This window comes from Garra rufa, chromosome 21 (genome assembly GCF_049309525.1).
Source record: "Garra rufa chromosome 21, GarRuf1.0, whole genome shotgun sequence".
NCBI classification, from domain to species: Eukaryota; Metazoa; Chordata; class Actinopteri; order Cypriniformes; family Cyprinidae; genus Garra; species Garra rufa.
This window is the reverse complement of record NC_133381.1, coordinates 33,684,692-33,706,916: the sequence shown is the minus strand read 5'-3', so window position 1 is coordinate 33,706,916 and position 22,225 is coordinate 33,684,692. Positions and strand designations below refer to the sequence as shown.

At 36.6% G+C, this 22,225-nt stretch overlaps 1 protein-coding gene across 1 annotated transcript in view; it reads left to right on the top strand.

Moving 5' to 3' along the window:
• The window catches only part of LOC141295397 (unconventional myosin-VI-like), an 86,010-nt gene that overhangs the window by 44,023 nt on the left and 19,762 nt on the right, over window positions 1-22,225 (top strand). The window contains exons 17-27 of the mRNA XM_073826603.1: window positions 982-1,077; window positions 1,326-1,496; window positions 3,817-3,855; window positions 5,142-5,235; window positions 5,803-5,933; window positions 8,906-8,983; window positions 9,129-9,258; window positions 9,405-9,495; window positions 11,793-11,943; window positions 15,084-15,292; window positions 18,384-18,462. Of these exons, the coding sequence (XP_073682704.1) occupies window positions 982-1,077; window positions 1,326-1,496; window positions 3,817-3,855; window positions 5,142-5,235; window positions 5,803-5,933; window positions 8,906-8,983; window positions 9,129-9,258; window positions 9,405-9,495; window positions 11,793-11,943; window positions 15,084-15,292; window positions 18,384-18,462 (1,269 nt within the window). The remainder of the gene's footprint in view (window positions 1-981; window positions 1,078-1,325; window positions 1,497-3,816; window positions 3,856-5,141; window positions 5,236-5,802; window positions 5,934-8,905; window positions 8,984-9,128; window positions 9,259-9,404; window positions 9,496-11,792; window positions 11,944-15,083; window positions 15,293-18,383; window positions 18,463-22,225) is intronic.

Below are 22,225 nucleotides of genomic sequence, written 5' to 3'. Positions count from 1 at the left end.
ATCGTGTTCCATGAAGATATTAAGTGAATTTCCTGCAGTAAAAATATCAAAATGTAATTTTTGATTTGAAAGATGCATGGCTAAGAACTTCATTTGGACATCTTTAAACGTGATATTTTCTTCTCATTTTTTTTTTAGATTTTTTTTTTTTTGCACCCTCTGATTCCAGATTTTCAAGTAGTCGTATCTGGACCAAATGTTGTCCTATCATAATAAATCACATACCAATAGCTTTATTTAGCTTTCAGATGATGTTTAAAACTCAATTTCAAGAAATGTATCCTTATGACTGGTTTTGTGGTCCAGGGTCACATATGTATTTAACATATTATGCAAAAATCAGATGACAGTTGTGATAAGTTTACATAGGAGGGCAGTTTTGCCCAAGATAGGGAGTCATCTTACCCCAGTAGTGGGGAAAGATGGCCCCTTTTCATGATTTTCAATTTTGTATTATAAGAATTAAATTAGCAATTATTTCCATTAATTTCCCTTAATAATATATTTGAAGCATCATTATCTTGTATGCTAATGCATTTGTAAATATGTTGCAATTTAGCAATATATTCATTCCGTTCCTAAGGGAGGCATTTTTTCCCCATTGTGCTTTAATTATTCCACATTATTACAATAAACATGTTTTAGTGCTATAATTAAATAATGCATTAACTAACTATAAATTACAAATATGCTTACTTTTGGCATTATATTAGGCTACTAAAACTTGAGAAGAAATAATGTGCTCATGTTTAACGAAAATACAGTGTTGCAATGCATAATTAGGTTATGTTTTCTTTATGTGAAATTATATTTGTTACTTTATTTCTTTTGATTTGATGACCTGGGCATTTCTTGACGTTTTTTTGTGTGTTTCACCCTGATGCTCCATCAATGTCAAGACCCAAATATAAAGGAAGTCATAAAAGCTGCAAAGATGGATTTTGCTGAGAGTTTAATTCTGTGTCGGCTGTTATTTTTCAGGTGCCCAGGAAGTCAAAGCTTACAATCCACCGGAATCTGAGAGACGATGAAGGTTTCATGATAAGACATTTTGCTGGCGCCGTGTGCTATGAGACTGTAAGGTCCCAATTCACTCAGTTCATTCTGAATCCTTTTATGTATGGAAGCCATCTTATTGTTTTAGTTCTGTAATGTGACAATGTTTAACATAAGTTAATTAATTTCTGCCACATTGTAAAAACAACTGGGGCTTGGGGGAATCCCTTTGGCAAAGTTGTTGGTTTTTTTGTGCGATTGACTTTGTGTTTATTTCTATACCCTGTGGGTTTTGTATGTGTGTGTGTATGGTGTATGTGTGTGAGCAGACCCAGTTTGTGGAGAAGAATAATGACGCCCTCCACATGTCTTTGGAGAGCCTGGTGTGCGAGTCGAAGGACAAGTTTGTCCGGAATCTCTTTGAGAACAGCTCCAATTCCAAGGACTCAAAGCAGAAGGCTGGCAAACTCAGCTTTATCAGTGTGGGAAACAAATTCAAGGTGAATCTGTCCTTTAGCTTTACATTTCTATTCTCCTGATAGCAAGGAAGCACATTTTGTCAAAGGTGTTAGCAGGCCTGAAGATATGACAAAAAAAGTTAAGCTTTCAAGATTACAGGCTTTCCTCAGATTAGAAGTTCCTCAAGGCTCTGTCTTTGGACCGATGCAGATATTGTTTTGTGGGGCTAGATATTCATTAAGTTGTTTTCTTTTGGTTCCTCTTGTAGTTGTACAGTGGGGAAAATAATTATTTGATCCTCTGCTGATTGTACATTTGCCCACTGGCAAAGAAATGATCAGTCTATAATAATGGTAGGTTTCTTTAACAGTAAGAAACACAATAACAAAAAAAAAAAAAGAAAATCCAGAAAAATGCATTTTAAAAAAATTATAAATTGATTTGCATTTTAATGAGTGAAATGAGTATTTGATTCCCTATCAATCAGCAAGATTTCTGGCTCCCAGATGTCTTTTATACAGATAAAAAGCTGAGATCTCAGTTTGTTACCTGTATAAAATACCTGTCCACAGAAGCAATCAATCATATTCCAAACTCTCCAGCACGGCCAAAATCAAAGAGCTGTCCAAGGATGTCAGGGACAAGATTGTAGACTTACACAAGGCTGGAATGGTCTACAAGACCATCGCCAAGTAGCTTGGTGAGAAGGTGACAACAGTTGGTGCGATTATTCGCAAGTAAAAGAAACACAAAATAACTGTCAATCTCCCTTGGCCTGGGGCTTCATGCAAGGTCCCACCTCATGGAGTTTCAATGATCATAAGAAAGGTGTGGAATCATCCCAGAACTACACGGGAGGATCTTGTCAATGATCTCAAGGCAGCTGGGACCATAGTCACCAAGAGAACAATTGGTAGCACACTACGCCATGAAGGACTGAAATCCTGCAGTGCCCGCAAGGTCCCCCTGCTCAAGAAAGCACATACAGACCCATCTGAAGTTTGTTAATGAACATCTAAATGATTCAGAGGTGCATCTAAATGAATGCTGCATATGACCTCAAAAACAACATCCCCAGAGTCAAACATGGAGGTGGAAACATTATGCTTTGGGGATGTTTTCCTGTTAAGGGGGCAGGACAACTACACTGCATCAAAGGGACGATGGACGGGGCCACATACCATCAAATCTTGGCGGGAACCTCCTTCCCTTATTGAAAATGGGTCGTGGATGGGTATTCCAGCATGACAATGACCCAAAACACACGGCCAAGGCAACAAAGGAGTGGCTCAAGAAGCAGCACATTAAGGTCCTGGAGTGGCCTAGCCAGTCTTCAGACCATAATCCCATAGAAAATCTGTGGAGGGAGCTTAAGGTTTGAGTTGCCAAACGTCAGCCTCGAAACCATAATGAATGAGAGGATCTGCAAAGAAGAGTGGGACAATGTGTGCAAACCTGGTGGCCAACTACAAGAAACATCTGACCTCAAACATCTGTGATTGCCAAAAAGGGTTTTGCCATCAAGTACTAAGTCATATTTTGCTAAGGGGTAATATACCTGTTTCACTCTTTAAAATGCAAATCAATTTATAACTTTTTTTGAAATGCATTTTTTTTTTTTTTGTTATTCTGTCTCTCACTTATAGACTGATCATTTCCATGGGCAAATGTACAAAATCAGCAGGGGATCAAATAATTATTTTCCTCACTGTAGGTTTTAAAAGCTACCGTAAAAGACATTTTACCTTTTACCTGGTGATCTAATTCCTTTCCTTCTAACTTTTGCCCTTTCTCCATCCTCCTCTCTTAGACCTTCTCCTGTTTCTTCAGCCTTTCCCTGTGAAAAGTTCTGGGCCTGAAATAAATATGTAAAGAGAAACAAGGAAAAAAACTGAAGCTTTTGTAGGGTAAGCCTGGCTGAAATATTCAGTGCTGGCACCACAGGGTAACCTGCAACCTCATAAACAAATGCAGATCTTAGTTTGCTCCCACCCTTTTCCTCCAACCTCTTTCACCCACTTGGTCCATTGCCATGTTTTTGTGCGAATGTGGCTGCTACATTTTTGGTCTCTGTTGTAGTTGTTTGTCATGAAATCATACACAAGGAAGAGAACTTTCATCACCATGTTATTTTTCACCATTATATATTGAATTTGTAGAAAAGATCTTCATAGTTGGATCAGTCACTGGCATAATGCATGTCTGTTAACTTTCTGTATGTGTCAAAACGTGTGAAAACATTTGCATGGCAGCGCAACTCTACAACTGTGTGTGTCAACAGATTTTTTTTAATGAAAGGATATTCTTAATTAAAATTTACAGGACTCACTCTCACATTTCATTTCTGATTAACTTTCATAGACCCAACTGAACCTTCTACTGGAAAAGCTACGCAGTACAGTGAGTAATGTGTTATTTATTCATTTTAAAAACGTTGGCCACTTGTTTTGGTTATTACTGAGTGTGTCTAATGCATGCCGCAAACCAGGCGGCACAGCAAATGATGCAACGTGACAGTTGCTGATTTATGGCACTAGTAAATGGCACATTAAAATGAGCAAAATGTGCTTGTTTGCTTTGAATGTCAGGGAGATGGGATCTTCCTGTCTAAGTAGGCCGTTCTTGGCTAGAATATTCTGTATGGATCCTTTTCACAGACTGATGATGCAAAAAACAAAATCTAGGCATTTTATTTTAATTAAATGAGTTAATGCATATTTTTTATCATCTTAAGTTATTTAATGCTGGCATTTAATAAAACAAAAAAAGTCAATGCTGCTGCAATTTATATACATATAGATCAGTAAGATTTTTAATGTTTTTTAAAGAAGTTTCTTATGCTCATTAAGGCTGCATTTGTTTGATCAAAAATACAGAAAAAATATTGAATATTGTGAAATATATTTTAAAGTGTGATTTATTTCTGTGATGAATTCTCAGCATCAATACTCTAGTCTTTAGTGTCACACGATCCTTCCGAAATTATTATAATATGCTGATTTATTATCAATGTTGAAAACTGTTTTGCTGCTTAATATTTTGTTGGAACATGTGATACTTTTTCAGGATTCTTTAATAAATAAAAAGTTAAAAAGAACAGAATTTATTTAAAATAGAAATGTAACAATATAAACTAAGTTTGATTCATACTTTTATTCACTTTAATTCACCAAGGAGGTGTTAAATTGATAAGAAGTGAATAGCAAAGATTTCTATTTTGAAGAAATACTGTTGTTTTTATCTTTTCTTCGTCAAAGAATCTTGAAAAAAGAACCAGAGGTTCCAAAAAATTAATAAGCAGCACAACTGTTTCCAACCTTGATTAAAAAAAGTAATAAATCAGCATATTAAAAATGATTTCTAAAGAATCATGTGACACTGAAGACTTGAGTAATGACTGCTTAAAATTTAGTTTTGCCATCACAGAAATAAATTACATTTTAAAATGACTTAAATTAAAAAACAGTGATTTTAAATTGTAATAATATTTTCAATATTACTGTTTTACGGCATTTTTTGCTGAGCAAAAAAGAAAAAACTCTGAATGGTAGTTTATTTCTATGTTTCAGTCCTGCATATGTGAAAGTCAAAGGTCTTGTCATGCTGACTATAAATAACATACATAACTTAAAATATGTCATAGCTATAAATAATATAATAATTTCCCATGTGTATGTGTTGTGAAGGGCTCCAGTTTTATCCGTTGTGTGAAGCCTAATCTGAAGATGGTGAGCCACCAGTTCGAAGGAGCTCAGATTCTTTCTCAGCTTCAGTGCTCGGGTATGTATATAATTATATAGGTTTATTTTTTTTCACTTTCCCATTCATCTCACAACACTTGTGGTAATGCTTCAAATATTTCAATTTAAGCAAACCCATCACAAATACACAGCGCTCATCAGTCGCAAGCTCCCTTTTAAAACAAATCCCGATATTGCCTATGGAGCGGCCATATTAAATGTGAGCTCCACTGATTTTTCATTATCTTTTGGAAGTGGCGTTACCACAAGAGTGTTTTGAGGGTTGCTGTTGTTGCATTTTATAGGCTGTTAGCAAAGTTTTAGAAATAAACTTTCAGGCAAGAGGTTTAAGAAAAGTATAGGCGAAAGCATTCCTTGAGACCTTTTTTGACTAGTTCTAAGGAAGTACTAAGTGTCCTAGTTTATTCTCAGTTCTGCTGTCAAAGGCAAGCACATATAGTGTTCAAGTACAGGCTGAGTGCACATTACAAAGAATAAGATGTTCAATCTTCCTTCAAACTTGCTTCATGCTTCAGCTCCAGGCTGTAATGCAGCAAATCCTGTATCTTCACTGACTGCATGATCTGTACTTCTCTTCTCCTCTCAGGCATGGTATCAGTGCTGGACCTGATGCAGGGTGGCTTCCCCTCCCGAGCTGCGTTTCACGAGCTTTACAACATGTACAAGCAGTACATGCCCAGCAAGCTCGCAAGGCTGGATCCTCGACTCTTTTGCAAAGTAAACCTCTATTGTTTGCATCTAAAATGAATATTCTTACTGTTGTTCACCTGATGTTCTTGTGTACATAATCAGGATTAATATGATAGATGGTGGCTAGCTGGATTATTTTTAGAAAAGGCTATATGACCTTTCATATCCATGTGCCAAAGCACGCATGGAGTAATCCCTCATTGATTTCCATGATAAATGATAGTGGTTTATCATTGGTAGTTACAGATGCATTTGAAAGTCAAATTGCGTTTTAATCATACATATAAAGTATTTACTTCATCATAAAATGTACAATTAGGTTCCACACAAATACAGTACATGATTAGGCTGCAATTAATGATTGATTGCAATTATTTAAAAATTACGGCTTTATTCTGATGATCGCTGCCTGCTTGTAATGCAACGTCTAGGCTCTAGAGTATAATCAAGGTTTAACAATAAGGGCTTTTTCATGCTGTCTCTGTTAGACCTTTATTTTGGATTTTCACTGAAGCATATGTTGTTTTTCCCCAAAAACCCAAAAAGCTATTTAGACAATTTATGTTTTTCATTTGCAATTTTACCACTGTAATATAACTCTTTGACAGCTTTAAACTTCATAAACATAGATGGAAAGTGTTATAAGTTGCAAAACATTATTGATTTTGTTACAGTGTGATCATAATGTTTGCCTCTTTTTAGCTGTTTTTGAAAAGCTGTCAGTGACAAATTTAAATCATGTTTTGGATCAATGACAGGGTGTCCGTGGGTCCCTAAAATGTGTTAAATAATGTTTTCCTAATAAAAGGCTTTAAAAAGTCTTCAAATGTCTTAAATTCAGATTCAATGGGTCTTAAATATTTTTGGTCACATTTGTTTTATAAATGTTATTTTGTCCCCGTAAAATACTGTTTACAGCAATTTGTTTTTCATTTGCGATGCCATCAGCAAAGAATATAACTTTTTGACAGCTACAAACTTCATAAACACTTCAGCTGCGAAGTGGCAGAAGTCTTAAATAATGTTTTCCTAATAAAAGGCCTTAAAAAGTCTTCAAATGTCTTAAATTCAGATTTAATAAATATTTTTGTTCACATTACCGCAAAAATATCTTCAGTCTAACAGACCTAATGACTGTTTACAGCCATTAGACAAAGCAAAGATTCCCCAAAACATTTCTTGTTTGTAAATTCATAAATGTACTTAAAACATTAATCTTATAACATTATTTATATTTTTTTGCAGTGTAAATTATTTAATCTGCCTGGTAACAGCCCTATAGAATTTATTGTTTAATAGTAATAATTTGAAATGAAAGGTAATGCATACAGTACATTTAAAAGGTTAAAAATGGCCTTTATAAAGGTAAATAAAAAAATATGCAGATTGTTGAACACTGATGAAAATATTGCTTATAAAGAAATTGTGTTCAATATTTTCTGCTGATATGGAAAGTTCACTGTATATTGTTGTAATAAATATCAAATGACATAGTAATAGTTATCAAATGTCACTTTAGTTTTGAAATTTAGTTTTCTTTTTACATTAAACACATTAAATACATACATAAACTGTATGTATGTAATATAATGTGCATTTCCATTACAGGTTTAGGTCTTAAATTTCATATAAGGTGGTATTAAAAAGGTCTTAAAGGAGCAGTTCACTTACAAAACAGAAATTTACAGATAATGTACTCACCCACATATCATCCAAGATGTTCATGTCTTTTTTTTCTTCAGTCGTAAAGAAATTATGTTTTTAGAAGAAAACATTTCAGGATTTCTCTCCATATAATGGACTTCTATGGTGCCCCTGAGTTTGAACTTTCAAAATGCAGTTTAAATGCAGCTTTAAAGGGCTCTAAATGATCCCAGCCGAGGAAGAAGGCTCTTATGAAGCGAAACGATCAGTTATTGTCTTTAAAAAATTACAATTAAATACTTTTAACCTCAAATGCTCATTTTGTCTAGCTCTGTGTGAACTCTGTGTATTCCAGTTCGTGACAGTTAGGGTATGTTGAAAAACTCTCATCTTATTTTCTCCTCCAACTTCAAAATTGTCCTTTATCACTGCAGAAGTACCGACCCAGTGTTTACATGCAACATGCAAAGAAGGTCAAACGCCCTTTACAAAAAAGATAAAACAGCTATGTAGGATGATTGTGAAGTTAGAGGAGAAATGAGATGGGAGTTTTTTGACATACCCTAACTGTCATGAACCGGAATATACAGATTTGATGTAGAGCTAGAACAAGATGAGCGTTTGAGGTTAAAAAGTATATAAACTGTACATATTTTTCGAAAATAACCGATAGTTTGCTAGATTCAAACTCCAGGGCACCATAGAAGTCCATTATATGGAGAAAAATCCTTTTTCCTCAAAAAACATAATTTCTTAACGACTGAAGAAAGAAAGACACAAACAGCTTGGATGGCAAGGGGGTGAGTACATTATCTGTAAATTTTTGTTTGTTGTCTGGAAGTGAACTACTCCGTTAAAAAGTCTTAAATTTCACTTGTTCATATCTGTAGAAATCCTGAATAAAAGTCTAGTTTAAAATTCTTAGAAATGTGTTACTTAGAAAAGAACAAATAAGCTCTTTAGTTTGGATTTTGACTATTTTAGACGCATATTTGTTTTATAAATGTTATTTTGTCCCTGTAAAATACTGTTTACAACAATTTGTTTTTCATTTGCGATACCATCTGCAAATAAAATAACTTTTTGACAGCTACAAACTTCATAAACACTTCAGCTGTGAAGTGGCAGAAGTCGGAAAACATTACTGACTTGCTTATTGCTTTCAAATTATTCTGAGTCTAACTCACAAGTCATTCTGGCAGTTATGTTCAAAACTGCACAAAAACCAAATGTTTAAGTTTCCAAGCCATAGAAACATCAAATGTAACACCCAAAAGAGCTTGTTTGTCTCTGCTGGACATTTAATAAGTACACAGTCACTGTCTGATTCTATTGTCTCCTGTCTCCTTCTGCAGGCTCTGTTTAAAGCACTTGGCCTCAACGAGAACGATTACAAGTTTGGCTTGACCAGGGTTTTCTTCCGCCCGGGGAAGGTGATAAATCCTTCTAATATTTCGCATGAGGGTTGAAATAATACAAGATTGTTAAAACCACTATACTGTTTCATTAACCTAGCGCACATGAGGACCTCATAAATGCAGCTGTATAAATCTCAACGTGTTTCTGTGTTTGCCTCAGTTTGCAGAATTTGACCAGATCATGAAGTCTGATCCGGAGCACCTGGCCGAGCTTGTAAAACGGGTCAATAAGTGGCTGGTGTGCAGCCGCTGGAAAAAGGTCCAGTGGTGCACACTGTCAGTTATTAAATGTACGTCACCCTTCATAACCTCAATAAACTGCCTTTTACAAAAGCAATTAGAAGCATCCCACGCCCTCCCATTCACCTTTGCGGTTTTACAGTTTGATGCTGTTGATGAGTAAGCATCTTCTTCCTCTTTCTTTTTCTTGCCACAGTGAGGAACAAAATGAGCTTCAGGGCCAGTGCCTGCATCAAGATTCAGAAGACCGTTCGCATGTGGCTATGCAAAAGAAGACACAAGCCTCGGTATGTACACACGCACCAGCATGCCTCCATTAGTGACCGTGATTTCTCATGCATTGCAAACTCAGTGTGAGGATCTGTTTTCCAACACTTATGTCAGTGTGGTGTCACTGTGTTGCTCGCATCTATTTGGTGTTTTTGAAAAGCTGTCAGTGACAAATCAGAATTGCGTATTGGATCAATGAAATGGAAAAAGCTTTTAAAAATCTAGTTTAACATTGTATTTTTGTATTCGTGTTTGTTTCTTATGGTTTTGAAAACCTTTTATACTTTTTTTTCCAAGAAAAGTCATATTTTTATTACCTTGAAACAATCTTAAAGGAACAGTTTAACCATAAATGAACATTTGCTGAAAGTTTACTCACCCTCAGGCCATCTAAGATGAGTAGATGAGTTTCTGTTTGTTCATCAAAACAGATTTGGAGAAGTTGAGCATTACATCACTTGCACACCAGTGGATCTTCTGCTGTAAATATGTGGTGAATCAGGAGAAAAATATGCTCAGATCAAGCACTGTTTACAAGTAAAAACAGTCCAAACAGTTTTAAACAAAAATGTGACCTTGGACCATAAAAACAAAGACTACAAAGTCATAAGTGTATTTTTTTTTATTTATTTGAGATCTATCCACCATCTGAAAGCTGAATAAATGAGCTTTTCATTGATGTGTGGTTTGTTAGGTTAGGGCAATATTTGGTTGAGACTATTCGGAAGTCTGGAATCTGAGGATGTAAAAAAATCGAAATATTAAGAAAATCGCCTTTTAAAGTTGTCCAAATGAAGTTCTTTGCAATGTACTGTATATTACTAATCCAAACTTAGGTTTTGATATATTTATAGTTGGAAATTTACAAAATATCTTCATGGAACATGATCTTTAGTTAATATCCTAATGATTTTTGGCATTTAAGAAAAATCAATAATTTTGATTATTGCAACAAATATATTCATGTTGCTGACTGGTTTTCTGGTCCATGGTCACATATGTTGATGGATTTTGATGTGAGAGTATGACAGGGGATACAGTTTTCACTGCAGGAAATGGTATTATGGACTTGTTATAAAGCCTTAATGATGGATTTGTTTATTGCAAACACACTGCATTACACTTCACAAGATGTAAATTTAAAGGGTTAGTTCACCCAAAAATGAAGATTAGTCCATGATTTACTAACCCTCAAGCCATTCTAGGTGTATATGACTTTTTTCTTTCAGTTGAATCCAATCAGTGTTATATTAAAAAGTGTCCTAGCTCTTATAAGCTTTATAAGAGCAGGGGGTTGGAGTTTCTGTTCAACAAGTCCAAAAGAAGTCCAAAAAAGTGCATCCATCCATGATAAAAAAGTTGTCCACACTCCATATTTATCCATATCCATAATAATCACTTTTCTCTAGTTTGCGCTAGCTGTCGTACACTGAAGTTGTTCCTAGGCGGATGACGTAGAATGTATCCTTTGCGAATGTGCCGCTGAGAAGAGACAAATGCGGAAGTGGAGAGGAGAGAGCAACACAAAGGTCACGAATTAGAAGTAAAATAAGAAGTAGATTTGTTTTATTAAACAAACTAAATAAAAAAAAAAAGTACCGTTGGCTACTGGCACCCCCCACCGCCCCCAAAGCTGTAAACCTAGGGGAAACAGTGCTACGTCATCTACCCGGAGCATGACAGTTAGCACAATCTAGAGAAAAGCAATTATTACGTTTTAAATATGGATATTTTTCTTACGAAAAGGCATTGATTCGCTATAGGAGGCCTTCATTCACCCCCTGGAGCCGTGTAGAGCACTTTTTATTATAAATGCATGCGCTTTATTGGACTTCTTTTGGACTATTGAACAGAAACATCCACCCACTGCCATTATAAAGCTTGGAAGAGCTAGGGCAATTTTTAATATAACTCTGATTGGATTTGTCTGAAAGAATAAAGCCATATACACCTAGGATGTCTTGAGGGTGAGTAAATCATGGGCTATCTTTTATTTTTGGGTGAACAAAACCCTTAAGAACTGGAACTGTGTGCATTACTTGTGGATTATTGTGATGCTTTTATCAGCTGTTTGGATTCTCATTCTGACAGCACCCATTCACTGCATGTAATGCTCAATTTTCCAAATCTGTTCCAATGAAGAAATAAACTCGTCAACATCTTTTTTTCAATTTTTAATTTTTGCCTCTCAAAAATGACCCAAAATGAGATCTAATATAGAAGATCATTAAAGAGGTGTATAAATGATGTATTTTTGAATAAAGTAATGAACTAGACATAAAAGTAAACACTATTGTCTCTGTTCTCATGGCAGCATTGATGGCATGGTGAAGGTGAAAAATTTGAAAAATAGGATGGAGAAATTTACCGAAGCTGTGAATGGCCTCAAAGAGGGAAAACCAGAAATGAGCAAACAGGTCGAGGAACTGGCGTCCTCCACCGACGCCCTCATGGCCAAGATCAAGGTGAGGTTTTCCACTGGACAAGCGCCCAAGGTTGACAAACCCCCTTTCACCTCCTCCAGCTTACAAAGCACAATGATGTTACGCGGTGTAGCTCTTTTCTTAGTCTGCCGTCGTGTATCGGTTTCCATGCATAATTCAACAGGTGTGTGTTTTTCCATGTCCTGATGAAGGCGGACTAAAGCTGTGGCTAGAATTGTCTGCCAGCTTCGAGTGTCTCTCTTTTTAGGGCCTGGAGAAAGAGAGCAGAAGCTTTTCATCTCATTCAGCAGAAAATCTAGCACTCAACAGCAGAGTAAATAAATACAAAGTATGCAAATCGACAGTCGACAATGAGATTTCTGTCTGCAGATCATCATTGACATTCGCACCACACGCTGTCAAGTCGATTTTCAAGGCTTTGCCGCATTATGCCGTTTCTAGTGTTGATTTCTTGCCTTCCTCCGAACTTTCAGCTGTGGCTGATTGAATGCAGCGTATGCATTGTTGTATTCTCTACGTGGAGCCCAACCTCATCTGTCAGACTCGGAGTGCATTATTGACAGGGAGCTCGAGAGACATTGCGCCCTCTCCCTGATAGATAGCTGGCACCGCAGCTGAAACTTTTCTACCTGAACATTCCGTTCCTCCCTCTAAATGAGATGCGCTCTGCACTTCTGCACCCGTTATAGCCCTCTTTGTTATTAGCATAGCACGTTTTGATTAGCATCTGGTTTTTGATTGGCAATGCCTCCTATTACCTTACCATCTGGACTGGAGATTACTGTGGCCTCCCTGGCTAATAACGTAGATTGTGTCAATGGCTGTCATTCAACACACTAGCGCTAACCCGTCTAGCGTTAGGGGGTGAGACGGACCCTGTCATTGAGTCCCCACCCCTCTGCGGTACAATGATCATCCACAATGCTTGCACCCCTCCAAGCTCCTCTGGTGCTCTGCCAGATGGCACCAAATCCACATCCAGGTTTAATGAATATCTGCAGGATATTAATACAACTGCGGTGCATGTGGCCCAGCGTTACCGCTGTTGCCGAGCTGACGAGTAACCACTGAGTTGCTGACATTTTTTGCAAATCTTCTTCAAATTTGTTTAATGAAGCACAGGAGGAAAAGCTACTGTAGAGTGCAACCGAGTGGCCTGTCCTGTCATTGTTTGTCAGCATTGACTCACCCTATTCCGGCGTTTTATTATTACAAAGGGAGATACTTGGAGTGAATGTGCAAGCTTTTGTTTTCCATACAGCAAAAGTTGGTTGTGATTTATTCTGTCGAGCTTTAAAAAGTATATACAGTTGAAGTCAAAAGTTTACGTACACTTTGCAGAATCTGCAAAATGTGAATTATTTTCTCAAAATAAGAGGGATCATACAGAATGCATGTTATATTTTATGTAGTGCTGACATGAATAAGATATTTCAGATAAAAGATGCTTACATATAGTCCACAAGAGAAAATAATCGATGAATTTATAAAAATGACACCGTTCAAAAGTTTACATACACTTGGTTCACTTGGCTGTGTTTTTTTGTTTAGTGATAGTTGTTCATGAGTCCCTTGTTTGTCCTGAACAGTTAAACTGCCTGCTGGTCTTCAGAAAAATCCTTCAGGTCCCACAAATTCTTTCCAATGACTGGATGATTTTGAGATCCATCTTTTCACACTGAGGACAACTGAGGGACTCGTATGCAACTATGACAGAAGGTTCACACCTTTACTGATCCTCTAGAAGGAAAACACAATACATTAAGAGGCAGGGGTGTAAACTTTTGAACAGAATGAATATGGGTACACTTAGTTAGCCTAAATCATTTTTTTTTTCTTTAAGTTAGACGCTACAGAAGATAGCTTATATGTTTCCCAAAATGTCCCTGATCTTCAAATTTTAAAAGTTTTCACCCTCTGGCTCTTAATGCATTGTGTTTCCTTCTGAAGCATCAGCATTTGAACTTTCTGTAATAGTTGCATATGAGTCCATCAGGTGTCTTCAGTGTCAGTCATTGTTTAAAAGGGTTCAAATACACAAAAATGCTGAAAAACCAAATTTGTGGGACCTGAAGAATTTTTTTAAAGAACAGTGGGCAGTTTAACTGTTCATGACAAACAAGGCACTCATGAACAATTATCACTAAACAAATAAACTGTGAAGAAGCTGTGGATCATTCAGGTAACAACACAGCATTAAGAATCAGGGTCATTTTTATAAATTCAACTATTATTTTCTCTTGTGGACTATAAAATAATTGACATTTTGCAGATTCTGCAAGGTGTATGTAAACTTTTGACTTTAACTGTAAATGAGCAATATGTGATGTTGCGTTTATACAACAGCTTGACTTTTAAAAGTTTGTCTTTAAAAACCCTCTTCTGTGCAAAACTGCTTCCTTCCGCCACAGATTCAAACCTTAGTTTGACAGTTAAACAGCTGAGCCCAAGCCTCTGTTACTAATTTGAAAATGTCACTTTAGAACTAGTATCGAAGAAATGTTGAGTTGTTTCATTAAATGCTTATTGTAGCAATCTGTATTACATAGAGTATTATGAGAGAGAGAGATGGACTGCCTCCATCTGATACAGAATTCATTCCTCAGCTAATTTTTTCCAAAAGCATATTGCGCATCAGTGAGCAAGCTGGCTCGCTCTTGTAAAACTGTGGTTGTGTTTAAGTAATCACTGTCATTGTTGTAAAGTCAGTTGTGTAGAACACTTTTAAGATACTTTAATGGAGCTTTTTGCCATTTTTGGAGCTTGGCGGTATAAATCATCATTTATTGTACTGAAAGCTGAAGCTCTCATTCTGTGTTTCACAGAAGAAAGGAAGTCACACAGGTTTTTCTATTGAGCTCAGCATACAACTCAACCAAGTGTAGTCTGAATAAGAGCCTCTTCTTTTTAGTGACTGAAAAACATAAAGCGTAACCAGTGTTGCCTGATTAAAACAAATTACTCTTATGAGCCAGTTCTTTTAATGAATTGCTCAAAAAGATTAGTTACCAGTTTTAATAATTGATTTTAAAACACTGCCCTTTAAAAATTTCATTTTGTTTATTTTCATTCATACAGCAAAGCAGACATGATAACTAAAATATAGCCAAATAAGTGAAATCAAATCCATTTTAACACTCTCTTTTTGACTTTACTGTCAGTCTACGGTGATGAGCCGTAAGGAGATCGACCAGGAGTATGAGGGCCTGGTGAAACGCTCGGAACAGCTCCTGTCCTCAATGCAGAAGAAGAAGCAGGAGCAGGAGGAGACGGAGAGACTCAAGCGCATCCAGGAGGAGATGGAGAGAGAGCGCAAGAGACGTGAAGAAGAGGAGCAGTTACGCCAACAGGAGGAAGAAGACCGCCGCATGTGAGTCACGTCGCAACTTTTGAATAGGATGAACCGTACATTAGGTCACAGTCCCAGCACATTTGAAAGAAGAACAGGAGCTGAAAAAAGGGCGTGGGAGGGGATTGGCAGAGAGATTAATACATCACTGGAGGGTTCGGCTTGACCTGCTATCTCTTATGCATTCTCCAGAGCCTGCTGTCATGGACAGCATCTGTCATCGTTTCACGAATCAGGCCATGATGATATTTCTATGTTTATAGTCTTGTCAAAGAATATTTAGTTCCACACTTGATACGCCACAACAGCAACTTTTATGCTGCTTGTTTTATGTTTGGTGCAGGCCTTGCAACCTTGGGACCCTCATGGGTTACTAAATAATCTGGATTTAATTATTTATGAATTTTACACATTCCTAAATTGTTTATAAGCTCATCGCACAGTTGTCATTTAAGGAGCAGGTCAGACATTTGTTTATTGTCTCATGAGGTTTTATGGAACGTAAATATGATTAGATCACGCATTGTAAGCAGTTGCTGCTCTGTTTATACTAAAAGCACCATATGCAAGCTTTTAATTATAATGCTACATAACAATATTATGTAATATATATAGAATAGTATTGTATATAATATATTAATAATATATATACCATTACCATTTGCTGTATAACTCCAGTCGACGCACATGAACAACATCACCCTTAAGTTATTTGCACTCTCTACATAAGGAACTTAAAAAAAAAAAAAAAATCTTTGTTTCCTGGCCAGATTGCAATACAAGCTTTTAAAACTAACTTTTGTTTACAGTAGCATTACTATGGAAGCCCTTTTTTTGCCACTGAATAAAAATAAAACAAAGGCGTAATTGCAGTTATAAAGTCAGAATTGCAAAATATTAAATCACAATTATTTTTTCTTTCTCAGAATTTTGAGTTTCTATCTCAGAGCTGTGACTTTTTTTTCCTCAGAACTGCAAGTTAAGTCAATCTTTTATATCAGTCTTTTTCCTTTCAAAATTGGACTTTATGACTCGCAATTCTGAGAAAAAAAAAGTCAAGAGTTGTGACTATATCTCAAAACTTTATATTTTATAACTCGCAATTGCAAGTTTATATCTTGCAATTCTGACTTTATAACACACAATTGCAAATTTATATCTCTCAATTCTGAGAAAAAAGTCAAAATTGTGACTATATGTCAAAACTTCTTAATTTTTAATTTTCTAAATGTATTTGTATGTAAACTCTTAAAAATTACAAAAAAAACCAATATTTTATTTAACAAGGACACATTAAATATTTTCATTTTACACAAAAATATTACAGAGCTTATCATTGATAATAATAAAGATTGTTCCTTGTGCACCAAATTAACATATTAAAACATTTTCTAATGATTTTTAGTGACAATAGCCCCTTTCACACAGCAATCCTGGTAAATTGCCATAAAATTACCAGTATGACTTTACCGTTAAATACAGAAAAATGCTGTTCACAGACACAGGCAACGGCGTTCTGGCTTTTTAGCACACAACAGCATCAAAATGCCGGTATATTCTGTAATATCAGCAAAAGCACTTTAGATTCACTATCTGTCTAATTTGGCAACAAAGTATGAGTGAAATGCAAAAGGCAATGATCAAACAGAACTTGATTTTGCTCTTATAAACCAGAGACATGCATTAATAGTATCCAACTGAAGAGCTGCAGCGCTGATAAATGAGAAAAAAGGCTGGGTCTTGAGCGCAACACTTAAAACAGCTGCGAGACAAGACGCAATGGTCAAAGATATCAATCAAGCGCATATTTAGAAAAGCGAATTTAAAAAAGCAGTGGAGCTTTGTAAACAGCTGAGAGTAATAACGTCATCACCATAAGAACGCTATGGTTGGCCAATTTGAACCAAAGTCGACTTTATTCATTAGTGTATTCTATGTGGTCTTACCTGTAATCTTCATTCTGCGTTCACACACAGCATCATTCCGGCAATTTACTGGTAATGTTACAACTGCCCTTACTAGTAAATTGCCGGAACGAATTTACCGGTATTTTTGAAAAGGTCCTTTTCACACATGATCTATTAACTGTAATTTACCGGTAATTTACCAGTAAAGATTGTATGTGTGAAAGGGGCTAATGAAGACTAGTAATGGCTGCTGAACAGATTTGCCATTACAGGACCAAAAAAAAGTGTTAAACTATATATTTACATAGAAACATACACTATAAGATGACCTTTCAGTTTTGTTCATGTCAGCTAAAGCAAAGCATTAAAGCAGAGAGGGACATACAAAGGGGAGACAACTACAACAACTAGTGCTTTAAGACTTTTGGACCCACTGTACCCCTCTATCACGCCCCTCATGTTTATTTTTTAAGAAATCTCCCTTTTTTCAAGGTCTAAGGTTTGGCAGGGATGCATATATCAATACCCACATGCATGATCAACAAAATACAAAGAAAGACGCAACAGATTTTGTTTGCAGTTTGTGACCTGTGTAACAGACCTGTGTAACTCATTAATGTCCATGAGTTCCAGACTTAAGACAGTCATTGCCTGCAAAGGATTCTCAACAAAATATTAAAAATGAACATTTTGTTTATGATTATATTTATTTGTCCAATTACTTTTGAGCCCCTGAAAATGGGGGGTCTGTGTATAAAAATGGTTGTAATTCCTTAGCATTTTATGTTATATTTTTGTTCAGCCCCTTGAATTAAAGCTTAAAGTCTGCACTTCAATTTCATTTTGATTGTATCATTTTAAAACTATTCTAGTGGCATACAGAGCCGAAATTATGAAAAGTGTGTCAGTGTCCAAATATATATGGACCTGACTGTGTATAGATCTTTTGATATGAAAATACTAACACTTGGTAACAACACTCTCCAACAATGCTAGATCTCGCACTATTCAATTTCAGCTGCTATTGAAGGGGCTTGCTTGAACTACAAAGATGAGATGCAGTCCACGTTTCTCTTTGTGACAGTTGTGAATCCACCTGTGGGTGTTTTCACGTCCCTTCCTGTGGGTCATTGATCAGGAGGAATAATTCCCCCGCAGGCCGGAATAACTCATTAACGGTCCACCCTCGATCTCTCTCCCATCAGGAAATCCGAGATGGAGCAGAAGAGGAAACAGGAGGAAGAGGAGAGAAAGAAAAGAGAAGAGGAAGAGCGAGTCATGCAGGTGTGTATGTGTATACGCGCTCCCTCTGTGTATTGATTCCTCTCCTCCGCCGCCTCCTTCGGCAAACCAAATGCCCACTCCGTCTCACGCTGGCATGTTCAGAGCTGGCCGGGACTGGCTGTTCTGCAGGCATAATCATGACTGTATTGAGCTGCCACAGCGGCCTGTGGGTTTATTCATCAGCCTCTGCCTACCTCCTGGGGCTGGATTATGCTGCGTCTGCGGAGTGAAAGTTCTATGTCCCCTCTCTCCCGATGGTGATGCTGTGTTTGGGGGCTTGGCTGACTTCCCTTGCGCTACTCCTTCTAGATGCATCACCCTGCAGAGACGCTTTGTGCCCATACTGGCCCAAAATTGTTGCACACTCTTCAAAGGCTTCTATTCTATTCTATTATATTCTATTATATTCTATTCTAGGGCTAAATCCTGTTTTTTCTATTTTCTGATTCTGTTTTCTGTTTTGAGGCACCTTCCCAGTTCTGTCTTTCTTCTGTGCCATTTTTATTAACACTATTCCATTTTAAATGCTCTATTATTTATTAAAACACTTTATTTTATTTTATTTCATTTTTTATTGTACTTTATTTTATTCCAGGGCTAAATCCTGTTAGAACTATTTTCAATCCACCCCCAATTCTTTATTATTAGGGCCAAGCACCGAAGGTGCGATGGCACCTATTGTATCCGTTGGCGTTATTATTCTTCTTCTTCCTCTTTCCGCCGCAAGTCTATGGCAGCCCATAGAACCGCTTGCGGGAAAGTTGTATAATTTTGCGCACTGTTAGAGGACAGTACCAACATTAACCATAGCTGGTTTGGAGTCTCTAACTCAAACTCTCTATCACCACCACTTGTCCGAAATTTCACTTTCTTTTTGCTAATAACTTTTGAACCAGAAAATCAAAATTCCAATTTTCTCTGAATCCTTGGGTCATGCCGAGTCGAATTAACACCAAAATTCAAAAATCGTAGGGATTAGTTTTTTTTCTATAATTAATTGTTTGTAAAACCTACTTTTTCGAACTCGTCCTAGACGGTTTGTCTGATTTTCACCAAAATTGGCTCAGATCATCTTCAGACCATGCTGGCTATAAGTTATGGAATTTAAGTTGATTGGACAACCTGTTCTCGAATAACGCGCTAATTAATTCTACGAAAAGCGCGCAAAAATGGATGTGAGGCCATATCTCCGCAACACTTTGGAATATTGAGACCAAACTTGGTGTGTGTTATAACAAGCATGACCTGAGGCTACCTGCAGTGTTTCGTCACAGTGCCACCTAGTGGTCAGGAGATATGTAAAATGGCTATTTTTGCTTATAACTTCTCAGTGGTTTGATCTAGTCTCCAATCTCAAAACTGGTCTTGTTAGATTTGGAGGTGCATGCCGAGTCGAACCATGTCCAATTTTCCCATGTCAGCCATTTTGGGTGTCGGCCATTTTGAATTTAGCTTTAAAATGCTGTATCTTGAGAACGGATTAGCGTATCGTTTCGACAATAATTACAAAAATGTTCGGCACCATGCCATGAATGTACATACAAATTTTGGGGCCAGCGCCACCTTGTGGTCAAAAGTTATAACGAAATTTCTAAAAATGCTAATAACTTCTGAAAAAAATGGCTTATTGTAATAAAAGTGATCTCAAAATATTCCTTGGGTCAGGCCGAGAACATTGATACCAATTATGCCAAAATTGACCTAACTTCCTGTTCGCCATTTTGATTAATGGAGAAAACCTACTTTTTCGAACTCGTCCTAGACCATTAGTCGGATTTTCACCAAATTTGACTCGGATCATCTTCAGACCATGCTGACAAAAAGTTATGGATTTTGTGTCGATATTCCAAACCGTTTTCTTTTAACACATCAACGAATTTGCTGGAAAGATGCCAGAGCGCATCGGAAGCTTTATCTCTGCAAAGCTTTGAGATATTTGCACCAAATTTGGTATGAGGCATTACCACCTCACACTGATTACACCACATCGATTTGGTAACAGCGCCACCTATTGGTCAAGAGTAATGAACCATTCATTAACCATTAGTTTTAAAATGATCAAAAATGCTAATAACTGTAGATAGCATTAGCCTATTGTAATGAAACTGGTCTCAAAATATTCCTTGGGTCATGCCGACAACATAGATACCAATTATGGCACAGTTGGCCAAACTTCCTGTCCGCCATTTTGATCTATGTTGAAAATCTACTTTTTCGAACTAGTCCTAGACCATTCGTCCGATTTTCACCAAAATCGAGTCAGATCATCTTCAGACTGTGCTGACAAAAAGTTATGGATTTCATGTTGATAGATGAAACCGTTTTCGTACAGCGCCTCTATAAATTTTAGGCTTGATGTGAAAATGACTCTAAGGCTATATCTTTGGAAAACTTTGACATAATGACACCAAACTTTGTGTGTACGTTTGTCACCTCACACTAAACACACCACATCGATTTGATAACAGCGCCACCTGTTTTTCAAACCTAATAAGCCATTAAATCATATCAGTAGGCGTTCTACATCATTTTTCTGTCGTTTTGACTAAAATCATCCTAAAATGGCTTCTTTTTACTTATTGTTGCAGTTGGTCTGCTGTTCCTGCCATCCTTAGCTCCTCATTTTGCCCTTTGAATGCTTGGCCCCGTAATTGCTGCTTGCAGCTATATTTTTATTTAGATTCTATTTTCTGTTCTGAGGCACCTTCCCTGTTCTATTTTCTTCTGTGTCCTATTTTTATTAACACTGTCATACTTTAAATGCTCTATTATTTATTAAACATTCTATTCTATTCTATTATATTCTATTCTATTCTATTCTATTCCATCCATTCCAGGACAAAATTCGGGTTGATCTTTTTTCAGTCTACCCCATTTTATATTAAGATGTTCTGTTGTTTTATTACAATTTATTTATTTTATTTATTAAATATTGTCTATTTTATTCATATTCTATTCTGTTCTGAGGTACCTTCTCTGTGCAAAAGTTTATTTTAAAATTATACATGTATTTAGTTTGTGCCATTTTCTATTAACATGACTATTTTATATTAAAATATAGCTGCAAGCAGCAATTACGGGGCCAAGCACTCATAGAGGAAAATGAGGAGCTAAGGATGGCAGGAACAGCAGACCAACTGCAACAATGAGTAAAAGGAAGCCATTTTAAGACGATTTTAGCCAAAATGATGTAGAACGCCTACTGATATGATTTAACGGCTTATTATGTTTGACCAACAGGTGGCGCTGTTATCAAATCGATGTAGTGCGTTTAGTGTGAGGTGACAAAGGCACAATAAAAATTTGGTGTCATTATGTCAAAGCTTTGCAGAGATAAAGCTTCAGAATCATTTTGGCATCAAGCCTAATATTTGTAGAGGCGCTGTACAAAAACGGTTTCATCTATCAACATGAAATCCATAACTTTTTGTCAGCACCATCTGAAGATGATCTGACTCGATTTTGGTGAACAGCGGACAAATGGTCTAGGACTAGTTCGAAAAAGTAGGTTTTCAACATAAACCAAAATGGCAGACATGAAGATTGACCAACTGTGCCATAATTGGTATCTATGTTGTCGGCATGACCCAAGGAATATGTTGAGACCAGTTTAATTACAATTGGCTAATGCTATCTACAGTTATTAGCATTTTTGGAAATTTCATAATTAATGGTTAAAGGTGCAATGTGTAATATTTAAGATGATCTCTAGACAAAAATGCAATATAGTATACATAACTATGTTTTCAGGGGTGTATAAAGA